At 35.0% G+C, this 13,104-nt stretch overlaps 2 protein-coding genes across 2 annotated transcripts in view; one reads left to right on the top strand and one right to left on the bottom strand.

Moving 5' to 3' along the window:
• The window catches only part of LOC148953732 (uncharacterized), a 387,433-nt gene that overhangs the window by 219,878 nt on the left and 154,451 nt on the right, over positions 1-13,104 (top strand). The window lies entirely within an intron of this gene.
• LOC148953734 (glucose dehydrogenase [FAD, quinone]-like) overlaps positions 4,430-13,104 on the bottom strand; it is a 46,587-nt gene continuing 37,912 nt past the window's right edge. Inside the window, exons 3-4 of the mRNA XM_089086797.1 lie at positions 7,484-7,658; positions 4,430-4,729 (exon numbers count right to left, since the gene is read on the bottom strand). Of these exons, the coding sequence (XP_088942923.1) occupies positions 4,548-4,729; positions 7,484-7,658 (357 nt within the window). The 3' untranslated portion in view covers positions 4,430-4,547. The remainder of the gene's footprint in view (positions 4,730-7,483; positions 7,659-13,104) is intronic.

Here is a 13,104-nt window from a genome sequence, read left to right as displayed (position 1 = left end):
GATGATGGTAAAATTTTAAAAATCGGCACCCATCGGTGACAAAGACTAGAAAATTTTTTCAATTCAAATCGACGCCGATTTCTTTTAAAATCGTCGCTGATTTGGAAATCAGTTCCCGAACTCAGCTACGTGTGTTCAACCCTTTACTGTAAATAAGGACGAATAGAGATGGCTTAATATAGCACAGTCGTTGTGCCGTTATTATTCTTCAGCTGTCGGGCAAATATTACTAACAAAAGTAAATTGGAAATTTTGAATATGTATGGAGGTAATTTCAATATTTGTAGAAGTATCTTACTTTGTTATGTTATAAGTAAAATATTGATAGCCATTGAGACGGTATAATTCATCTTAAAGATAGATTAATTTATTTTTCAGCTGGTGTAACAAAATGGCAAAAGGAATTTGAATATTTAGCATGCCAATTATTTTTGAATAACCCAAAAAAAAAGAAGAAGCATTACTTACCAAAACTATTACAAATTCTAAATGAGATTGATTGAAATTATTTCTGACTAAAAAAGGTCACTGGTCCCGAATAAGCAACAGTAAGATAAAGCTCAATAGTTCTGACTGGGAAAAGTCTGAACCTTTTCAGGCTGTTTAGCATAGGGGGCGTTTTTTTCACACATCAAAGTAAAAATATATTAAAAAATTTTTCAGAAAAATCTCAAAATTGAAAACTTTGAACAAATATATTAAATCTTTTATAATTTTTGTGCAAACGTCTTTCATCATTCTGCTCTGATCAGCAGTCTGAGAAGAATGATGAGTAGATCATCAAAGTTCTCTCATCTTTGTTGTATATGGCAGAACAGTGGCGGCCTTCACACTTTTTGCTAACATCAGTGAGCTGTAAGATCTTAGAACAAATATGAGTGAAAAAATGATAATCTTTGCAAAAAGATGCATGCTAAAAAACGGGCTTATTATTTTTCCACCATTTTGAGCCTTCTGTTTACCTAACTGTCAAGGTCTTTGCGTTATCAATCTTTGTTAGAATGTTCGAAGGGAAATATTATTTTCGGAGAATTGTTTTAAATTAGTAGATTGCCCATACTGAATAATCTTTGGGAAAAAATATATCGTTTTTATGTAGTAATTTTAGTCGAATTATGAAAATCCATGTTTTATACACAATATTCATAAAATCATTGTATTTGCATTTTAAAGTGTTGCTTTATGATAAATTTTTAGTAATTTAAGCCCTCTTTCAGACTAAGCGTCACTCTATCCCTGCCACTCCTAGTGGCTCACTCTTTGGCTTTTAGTATTTTAATTTTATTCATCCTACAAGTTATTTATTGATGTATAGTTTATCAATGTTTATGTTTCTTGGGATCTGTGAATTCTCTCCACTTTCTCCCTTTCAATAGACAGGACATCTACGTAATTACTTTTCGCAGGTGTTTGGTCTTACGAATATTATCTTTTGGTATTTCCAAATACTATTATTGCACTGAAAAATTAAAATGGTTACTTGTCATCTAAAAGAAGCCTAACCCAAATATTAACAAAAACAATTTATGGTGACTATACAAACCTTGAACAATTTGTTTGGCTTTCTGAAGAAGAGGTCCAAATGATAACTGTAGTAATGTAATAACTAAACGAACAATGGTAATTAAAAGGAAAATAATTTTGGCATAAAAAAGCAGTGATTTTTACTGTTTCTTTGAAGGAAGAAAGAGAGCATTGCCCGTTTTAAAAAACTTAAAAAACCGATGACTTGTTTGAGAAGCACATTGGATAGAATGAGATGGTTAATCGGTGGATCTGACTCATTTTAGGAGTAGGAGTTTAAATCAAAGTTTAGTAAAGGTGAAGCTTAAAATTGAGGTTCCTTGAATGGTTTAAACAAGGTTGAATATGCTTGTCAATGGTAGACTTTCTACTTTATAGTTGACAGCATGCATTAAAGGGACGGGGGTGTGGATTATTTAGGTGACTTTCATTGTAGCTTTTGAGTTACCACCGTTGAACAGTGCTGATCAACCGAAGTTTCTTGTCCCAGTGATTTACTAAGTGGTAAACCACCGAGCGTGCCGTACTACGATTCACTGTAGAAATATAACGGGGATCATCCTTACTTTTACCTGTCAGAAGCGACCATATATGTTATGTTTTGCAAAAGTCAACACCTACAGCTGATAAGAGTGGCAGTTTAAGCCCCTACTAAAACTAAGATGTATTCAAACTCATTTGAATGAAATGTAAAAAACAGAACCTGTGTCTTGAAATAGCTCCTCATTTGTATAAGAGGACAGTAAAAATATATTTCAAACATACGTATTTACACATAAACCGTTTAACTCTTGTAATTTTCATGAACTGAAGTCTATGAATCAGTAAGTTGAGAGCCTTAATATTGAAGCATACAAACAAAATGGAATGCTGAATGGAATAAGACACATTTTATATTGGTATACTTTAATTGTTTGATTTAGTTCAAATTATTGATTCAGTTTTTTTTTGTCTTGGATAGAACTAATAGTTTCGCTGGTATTTGATTTTGTCAAAAAAGTTCCCATACATAACAATTTTAAAATACAGGTGCATGAAGATGTAACAACTTTATAGACAAAGAAATTCAAATTTTATAAATAATATTCGTAGTAAAGAATTTAAATAAAAGGTTTAAACCAGTCAAACTAAGATATTTAGATGTACCTTGTCGCTTAATCATTTTTTTTATACACTATGGCCCCCATGGTCCAAGAAAGTGCTTAGATAAGTTCTTCCAATCCACTTTGAATAAATATTTGGCCTGTATTGGGGGAACATGTGTTTTTTAACTAACTATTACAGAATCACACAAATAAGATACTTTGCTTTGACACTTGAAATCAACAACTATATCGACTGAGGTGGTATTTCTAAAAATATTTGATAAAAAAAACATATTAAAAAAAACCTCAAAACAAAAAGTCAGCCTGAACAACCCTTAAATTCCTTAATTGTATCCACAGCCCGTAAGTTCATACGCGTACAATTTTCCGAAATATCAGTATATTTGCAAAAAAGAGGTTTACAGAAAGTATAGGTGGAGCTGAGTCTTGTTGTTGTGAAGCAAATTTTAAGGATTATGAAGTGAATTTTGGTCATTCTAGGTAGTCTATGCGATTATATCCAGAGGTTGTGTCCGGCGAATTCTAGTAAATTCAAGCAGTCTATACTTTTATTTACAGTGATTGTATTTAACTGACGTCTTCTATAACTCAAATCATTAAAAATAACAGAAAAAAGACTACGTCCAGCAGGTGGGCTGGTGGGGTTAGTGGAAAGGTGGCATCCGAAATAGAAACAAACAAAACAAAGATCTATATAAATACTACATAAATTTATTAAGTTCAAATATTTTCGACAGAAATGTAAGACGTAGGCCTTAGAATTTCAATTAACATTGACATTCAGTTTCATGTTCGGGTGTTCACGGTGAAATTCAAGTTTTAAAAACATCGGCAGTACCTAGAGTTTTTTTTTAATAGTGGGAGCTCCAGCGCATTTTCTGCTTGTTATTGTGATTACCTGTTTTTTTGTTTCTTACACAATATAATGTCTTTTCATAATGTGCCTGTTCAAAGATATTTGATTATTATGTACTTATCATTATTATGTAAATATATGTACTCAGCTTGAAACTATGGTTTTTCTTTTTTAAGGTTTATGAATTGTGGCAATCACGTGTCAAACATCGAATTACTGTTTTGAGTAATTAAAATTTTTCTGGTGTTTGTACGACCTTATTAGACTAATTAAACGGCTGCATTTACGCATGCAATATTTCTGACTTATCTATGTGAAGTTAACTTACAAAAAAACTATTTATAGATTTGTTTGGCATGTTTCTATCTTCAATTATATAATAAAATTAGACCTAACGCACCAAATTTATTTTTTAATTCTATACAATAAAATTATAGATACTAACCGGAACAAGAAATATTTTTATGTTTTTTTCATTTCTGAAAAATAAATTGTGCTTATAAAACAGTTCGTGGTAACGAACTGTAAGTAAGGAGCGACCCGTCTCAATTGTAACTGAAACTCTAGAAAACGGGTTTTTGATAACAATAGATATATCAAAAGAATCAGATTTCAATGCTGATTTCAAATATATAACTTTCATTAGGTTTAGTGCTACCCATCGAAAGTTACGCGCCTGAGAAAATTTGGCTGATTTTCACAAAAAGGGGGAAAGACCCCCTAAAAGTTATAGAACCTTAATGAAAATCACGCCATCATATTCAGCGTATCAGAGAACCCTACTGTAGAGGTTTCAAGCTCCTATCTACAAAAATGTGGAATTTTATATTTTTTGCCAGAAGAAAGATCACAGATGCGTTTTAGTTTGTTTTTTTTTTCCCAGGGTTGATCGTATTGATCCATTGGCCCTAGAATATCCGGAGAGGGCTCATTCGAACGGGAATTAAAAGTTCTAGTGCCCTTTTTAAGTGAACAAAAAAAATGGAGGGCAACTAGGCCCCCTCCCACGCTTATTTTTTTCCGAAAATCACCCGATCAAAATTTTGAGATAGCCATTTTGTTCAGCATGGTCGAAAATATGACGTCCCAACTGGATGGTAGATAGTAAACAGGAGGTAACGGGCATGACACTCCCAAAATTCGTCAGTTTCAGCTTCAAAATTACCACAAGGAGTCAAGACTGGAGTTATATTTTGCTTCTGAAATGCCTCTGTTCGCGAAATGGAAATAGCAAATTTATAACCTGTAATGAGACACTGAAAGTGATTAAAAAAACAACTAAAAAGAAAAAAAAAACCGCGGGGCATCCAGTGGACGTAGAAAACATCCCTGTACCTGTAATAGGGTACACATTAGATAAACCACGTAATATGCTGTGTCTTAAGTAAAAAATTGACTTTTATAAAACTTGCATAAACCAAGCAAATTAGACTGCATCTAAAACTTATAAAAAGTCCAGGTTGGAAGCACAAATAAAGAGAATTCACCGACACACAAAAACAACAGATGTAAGGGGTAAGCTAAAGAATAATTTTTGAAATGATGTAGCAAAGCAGAGGAAAAAGTTTTCAATTGTAACTGTAAGACTGATTTAGAGCAATATTATTGCTTAAAAACAAAATTACAGGTGAATTGAACTTCAAATATGTCCCAACACGGTAAACAAGTTGACAATTTTAACCTGTAGCAAGGAACAACAGAAAATGTCAAAAAAACAGAACAAGATGAAAAATAAACTTCAACTTTGAATTGAGCAAGAATTGAGGGGACTTGAAAGTATTAAAACAAATATCCAGCTCAATTCACTAAATTAAAAAAAAAATTGGGAAGCTGATAGAAATTGGCCCTGTTTTTGGTTAGAATATGACCTGTGCCTATTCACAAGCCCCTTCAACCACAAGAACCAGCTACAATTTTAATCTTATATTACCACCTAAGAAGCATAAGTTTGATTTTTTGATACCTTTAGGCTACGTTTGGAAAAAAAAATGTCAGAAGACGTGAGAATTTCATTTTGCTCTTGCACTTCAGCACCACTAGAGGCATGAATTCCTACCAATAGATTTCCACATATTTTTACCCTTGCCTTTTTCCTCAATAACTCTGTAAGAAAATAACCCAAAACCATGCCCTTAAAAGTTAGCCCTTCCTCCAAGCGAAGCTTTCAGTCTTAGCTTTCATCAAGGGAGTCAGAAAGGAGGAGGAGGAGGTCAGTTTGGGGATTCGCCATTACCCTATAGAAAAATTAATATACATAAAAAAAACTTTTTTTTGGAAAATAATATAGTGTTTGTCTGGCAAAAAAAAAGATTATTTCCTTGGTAAATTTTGCAGTCGAGCCAGAAAGTCACACATTATCTAGCTATCACCAATACTACCATAAAAAAGAAAAAAAAATTCACAGCTGGGTAATAAAAGCTAAATCAATTATCCAGGAAGATTAACTGAACTAAAAAACGAAAGCTAACATTACAATGCATTTTTATGCAAAAAACTCGAATCGGTAAAAAAAAATTAGCTAAAAAGATTCACATGCTTTCTAAACCTTCCGCATAAGTGGAAAGTATAGAATAGGACTAGCCGACGTAAACAAAACATTGAAAAACTTCAATTATAAAAAAATATCAAGAAGCTTGAAAAATCCTATTTGAAGTCTTCCAGCGAACTTCGGTTAATTTCACCCAAGACTACGATTATGGAAAGTTCCGCTAACCTTTTTGAACTGTAACATGAAGGACAACTACCGTAAAATTTTTCACATAGGATGCAGTGAAATGTCTCCGTTTTCTATTTTTAGTCACCATTGTGACTTATTTTAGACAATGGTGACAATGGTCCCCATTGTGACCATTTTAGTCACCTGTTTTTAGTCACCATTGATTATATAGATAGCTTCACTAGACTCTCTTTACTCATTAATATTTACATACACATAAAAAATAGGTCACAAAAACCACATATCGCCAAAAGCTAACTCTGAAAGATTAATATACAAAAAATGAGGATAATGCAAAAGAATTGAGCTCATTAAAAGCTTCATTGGAGTCAGGTATTTAGGTATTTTCCTCAGGGTGATGAAGACTAAAAATTTGAGAAAATACGAACTGCGAAAAATATCACGAATATATAACCGCGAAAAACCAACCAGGATCGTAAGAAACTTATCCTCGGAAAATATGGCTAGGCTATAGACTTGGTCTTTTTTTAAATCGAATACATAACTACTCCGCACTTTTTCGCCGTCTATATTAAAGACTGAGGTCAAGTTCCTGCCCCCCCCCCTCAGATGGACACTCCCGTAAATGTCATTAAGTAATTGCAAGTGAATAAATACATAGGAAAGCTTACATTTGTAACTAATTGCTTCTGCATCAAATATCACAAATTAAACACTAAAGCGTACTGCACTGTAGAATAGCTTAAAAGCAGCAAAATATGTTAAAGCGATGAAATAGAAGACATTTAGTTTGAGTTGTCTGTAGTTCAGTAGCGGTAGCAGTCATATTCTGATAATTTGTAAATTATTTTGTGATTCTCATTCCCATCTCCAATTACCATTTTTACTTCACTTTCATTTTGAGGTGTGTTTTTGCTGTTGTTGGTTTCTTTCTAGTGATGAAGGAGACAAATCGAGCGTTGCTTCACTGTCTTCCTTTGTTAAAAGTTTGTGTTTTGCTTACGGTGTCGATTGAATAAAAAGTCACGAATAAAGGCACAAATAATTTCCGTCGAATTTTCAAAAACACTTAAGATTTCTACATATAAATTAGTTAAAACAGGGAACCAAATGAAAAAAAACATGCTTTATTTTGTTTAGCTTGGTATATATTACCATACATTTTCCTTTTTTGCGTCGCTTTAAATCTCCCCTCCCCCTTAAATGAATGTTTACGTATGTACCTAAATCAACTCATATTTTAGTTTCATAAACTGGTCACTTTAAGCCAATACCATAAACTTTGACATGCATAAGACTTAGAATTAAGGTTTTGAATACCTTCTCTAAAAACTTTGATGTCGTCGGGATGGGATAAATACTTGGGGTCTATAATTGGAGGGGCAAAAGGGTCAGCACTCCTTAAGCTCACACGACCTCGAGACTTAGGCCTTACCAAAGTTACATCAGCCAAGGCTGTTTCTACTCCACAGAGCTCCGACATTTGTTTCCAAGCCTAGAAAAGAAAACTTGTCAGCAATGTGAAAAATGACAGCACTTCTTCAAACCTCCAAAGATACATTGAGAATGAAACACGTGAGAATTTTTCTCAATTTCACCAGAATTTGTATTTAAAAATATACAGACATTATGGAAAAATTAAACTTTGACCAATTTTCTTCTAAACAAAGCCTATAAATTGCGAAAAAAAAAACAACAACAAAAAAAATAAAAAAATAAAACAAGAGTTGAAGCTCGAAAAAGTGCTAATAATATTAAACAAAGAAAAATGTACAAGACCATCTTTCTGAATCATTAAGGCCCAAATTTTATCGAAAACCCCACAGTTAAATGACAAAATATCGCTTTGAACTCCTTAACCATAGAAATAATCTTGATTTTAAAGTTAAACGGAGTCAACTAATCGATCCGTGCGCTAGCGTTGACTAAGCAACGAGCGATATGCCTCACTACATTATTATTTTGTTTAACATAAATTTATTTTAACAGTTTGTTTTATTATTTAATTTTATATTATATTATTTTAACATGCGTTATTTATTTAATTCTTCTTGGTCATTTATGAAGAATGGGTAGTTGTAAAAACTGAAAACATATATCGATTAAACGTAAATACAGCCAGCTGTTCAAACGACTGTGATGTGCGGTTTCATTTTTTAGAAATCGAAACAAAATGATGTTGGTAAGAGTCTGAAAGAAATAACTCTCCAAATTCTTTTTCTACCTGGCTTTAAAGTGGAAAAAAGTTGAATAATTTTTCATTCAAATTCGACTGTTTACGTCCCCAGTGTATCAGTATTTCTGTCAAGCAAGAATAAGACACATCATTTTGATGGAATTGGTCATGTGTAGGATTAGACTAATATATCTAGACTAATACACTGGAATTTCACATGTAACTGAAATTATTTTTTTGAAAAATACGACTGTATTTCCTTGTATAAACAAAAGAAACCTATTCATGGTAAAAAAAAACTTCGAAATTCTACTTTAACAGTATTTCTTCTACCTGATTCACACTCTAGCTTTGAATACCTTTCATTCAAGTTTATCAAGTTAAAAGCAAAAATCTGCTTGACAAATTTTGAGACAAATTTTAATTTTTGACTTATCATGTTTCTTTTAAAGATGATTAGCTATTCTATTTAAAGAAAATGTACACAACGAATATTAAACATACAGATGTTTTCAGCGTATATCCATATTATTGAGAAAGATTTAAAGATAGTCACTGCACAACAAAATATATGGCTTTGGCGACCTTCAATCGCAAGATAACAATCTTAATTGTGACAGGAACAGAACTTCTTTAATCTAAATAGCTAGTAAAATCCTCAGTTTCACGATTGAGATGATTAGTTCGTATCCGAATTGTCGTTGGAAGACACAGCGACAGTTTCATTCAGTTCCACTCGTGTCTATAATTATAATTAAATAAAAAAAACACGTTTCTTTTAACTGAAAGTAAGGACCGACGTTAAAACTTAAAACGAACAGAAATTCCGTATATGAAAGGGGCTGTCCCCTCCTCAACGCCTCGCTCTTTAAGCTACAGTTTTGTATTGTTTAAATAACAGAGTTATGAAAAAGTCAAACTTTAGCGTAAAGAGCGAGACGTTGAGGAGGGGACAGCCCTTACACATACGGAATAATTTCTGTTCGTTTTAAGTTTTAACGTCGTTCCTTACTTTCAGTTAAAAAAACTTGTTTTTTTTTATTTAATTTTGAACATTTTTGTATTAATGCACGTTTTGATTTTGGCTCACCGTAAATGAATAATTAAAATAAAATTTGCATATTAATTTTACTTTTATTTGGTTAAATGCCTTTCTCGAAACTTCTTTAATTTTATTTACGAACGTTTTTATTAGTAATAAATATACGTAACTTACGAACTAACTTACGTGACGAACTTCTATATTCATATATTTTTAATACGTATATTAGGGGTTCGCCCCCTAGTCAATACCTCACTCTTTAAGCTAAAGTTCGAATTTTGTTCCAATTCTTTAAAAATGACCCCTTAATCACAAAGGCCCTTATTTGGAATAAATAGCTCTTATGAAAATACAAAAAAATCTTTGGCTTAAAGAGCGAGGTATTGACTAAGGGGTGAGCCCAATCATATACGTAATATTTTCTGTTCGCTTTTAGGTTTTGATGTTGCTCCTTACTTTCAGTTGAAAACTTTTTTTTATATATTTAATTTCTGATCTTTTTTTAATAATGCTGGGAAATCCGGCGCCCCCTTCATAGCAATGTCCCTTCCCCCGTGAAAACTTCCTTCGTGGAAAGGTCCTCCCAAATAACCCCCGACCCACCCACCCCCCCCACTACCAGAAAAAATCCCTGAAAACGTCTGTGTACTTCCCAATAACCAATTGTAGTAGGGATCTAGGTATTACTCTGGAACCTACATAATTTATGCATGTTTTTATGGTTTTTGTCACTGATGATGAAAAAACAGGATTTTTCTCACTTTGATGTATTTTCAAGATCGATTTTGTTGTTGTTCGTGATTGTGTAATGACACTAGGCGAAGTTCGCACATGCGCGTTAACGGTGGAGAGATGTAGTGATCGCGTAATCGAAGGGGAGAGGATTTCCGAGAAATTGATTGCGTAATCGAAGAGGAAGAGAATTTATGAGAAAATGATTGTGTAAACGACTAGGACAAGAGGGGGAAGTGGAATTCCGAGAACTTGATTACATAATCGGTGGAAGCTATCATGAGTTACTGACAGGACATAATTTATGCATGTTTTTATGGTTTTGAAACTGAGAATGAAAAAAAGGATTTTTCTCACTTTGATGTATTTTCATGGTTTGTTGATTCTAATAGGGTCAATGACACCTCTTTCAAGGTCAATTGATTTGTTGTTTGTCTAAGTGTAATGACACTGGGGTGAATTTTACACATGCGCATTGACGGTGGGGAGAGATGTATTGATCTAGGACAAGAGGGGGAAGTGGATTTCCGAGAACTTGATTTACATAATCGGTGGGGAAATGGATTTCCGAGAAATTGATTACATAAAAGAAGGGGACAGAATTTCTGAGAAATTGATTTGCATAATCGAGGGGAATTATTGATTTACGAAAGGGGAATTAGAAATAACATCACTTGTTTCCTAGGAATTACACGGGATTCTAATGAGATAGAAATTTTATTTTTAAATATGGCTTCTCTGATCTTACGTGACAGAGATAAATTAATATTGTATTTTTAAATATGGCTTCTCCGATCTTTAGGTCAGAGTGATAAATTGATATTCTATCGAAACTATAATAGTGTAGCTAGGAACATCTTAGAGATGAAGAGATTAACGCGGGAAAGGGTTTCCTAGGAATTTCAAAAGTGACAGCGCAGAGATGCCAAAACAAAAGGAACACGCAGAAATTACTTTTAGCGGATTATTTGGGCAAAACCGTTTGAGAAATTTTAGAATATGATTTAGGGTGAAACTCTGTGGTCGTTTTGTGATTGCCGACTAGGCAATCAATGAGAACACGAAATAGGGCTACCGCGTCCGGGGAAACCGACGGACATGCTACCGCCTTCGAGGAAACCGGCAGACAAGCTACTGCATCCGGGGCAACCAATGTATTGACAGCCAACAGCGTTGGAAAAGAATCAAGGCAACGTTTGACAAGTCCGTCACAAACGGACGCTAGACTGGTTTTATCTACAAAAAATCACCACCAGAATCGGCACATTAAATCTTCGGAAACTCTCGAAACCAGGAAAGAAAGACATGCACCTCCGTGAAGCACACCGCTACACCTGGGACATCATCGGCCTCTCAGAGACTCATCTACCAGGTATCAGCGAAGAACAGATGCTTTCTGGAAGACAAGACGGAACACACAGACAAGGAGTCGGCTTTTTGCTGACAAAAGCAGCAAGGAAATCTCTTCTATCAGTGGTGTCTGTCTCGGAGAGATTAATGATGATCCGACTCAGAAGCAAGTTCAAAAACCTCTCCGTGGTACAGGTCTATGATCCGGATTCATCAAGGTCGGACGATTTCTAATCTCAGCTCCAGAGCCTTGTCGACACCATTCCGAAGAAAGACATCGCGTTAGTCCTCGGGGACTTCAATGCTATCGTGGGGAGTGACAATAGCGGAAACGAAGATGTCATGGGCAAGTTCGGGATCGGACAGATCAACGGCAGAGGAGAACGACTCACTGAATTTTGCCGAGATAACGAGCTTTTTATCACAAACACAATGTTCAAGCACAGACGAAAGAGAAAAGTCACGTGGTGGTCCCCCGGTGGAAGGACTGCCAACATGATAGATTATATACTAGTATCCAGCCGACGGAAATCTTCATTCACAGACAAAGTGACGCTAGGAGGTGGGGACTTTGACAGTGATCACAATCTCCTCATGTCATCGCTTCACCTAAGATTAAAGGTCGTTGTCAAGCCGAAACAAAAAGTTCCAAGATTCCGGATAGAAGCCCTTAAAGACCTTAAGACGAGACAAGAGTACAGAATGAAGCTCAACGAACGACTGTCAAAGACCTTGCAAGAAACACCTGATCTGCTGAGTCCAGCCGACATCGATCTACTTGTTTAGCAAAGCAGCCTGGCCGTATGCGAGACAGCTGAGCTCGTCCTCGGCCGTAAATCTGCAGAAGACAAGCCATGGATTACCCAGGAGATTATTGATATGTGTACCGAGAAACGAACTCTCCAAAACAAGCAAGATCGAGAAAGCAAGGATAGATTCAAAAACCTTAAACGTCAAATTGAGAAGAAAACCCGCCAAGCACTAAAAGACATGATTACTGAAAAATGTCAGCAGTGTGAGGAGGACTCCCGTAGGGATAACTCACACCTCGTGTTCAAACGTGCTAGAGAGCTGACAAACCGCAAAGAAGCGAAGTGCCTCGATCTCTTAGATAAAAATGGACACAAAATCACTACTTTTGCCGGAATCCGAAATCGCTGGAAAGAACACTTCCAGGAAAAGCTTAATCTCACAGTAAACCCGGATGCTGAAATGGTTCGAAAGTTCCCAGCACACAGAGATAAGGACCCATCCCCACCACCCTTAAGGTGAGAATTAGAAGCCACACTCCAATCCCTCAAGACGAATAAGACACCGGGACGAGACAATATACAGGCAGAACTGCTAGAAGTGGAATCTGATATCATCGTTGATCTGTACCACAAAATAGTAACAGCTGTATGGGAAATAAAATACTTCCCCGATTCTTGGTCGAAATCTGTCATAGTGCCCTTGCACAAGAAAGGATCTAAAAGTAACTGCGAAAACTACAGACCCATATCGCTTACTTGTCAACCAGCTAAAATCCTTACGAAAATTCTCCTTGATCGGATCAGAAACCTGACAAGACACGTAATCCCTGAATATCAAGCTGCTTCCGTCAAAACCGATCCACCATAGACCAAATTTTTGTGATCAGAC

The sequence above is a fragment of the Artemia sp. Qi Xiang Cuo genome, chromosome 3, assembly GCF_049724085.1.
Source record: "Artemia sp. Qi Xiang Cuo chromosome 3, ASM4972408v1, whole genome shotgun sequence".
NCBI lineage: Eukaryota > Metazoa > Arthropoda > Branchiopoda > Anostraca > Artemiidae > Artemia > Artemia sp. Qi Xiang Cuo.
Note: the sequence above shows the minus strand (reverse complement) of the source record. Positions and strands in the feature narration are given on the sequence as shown.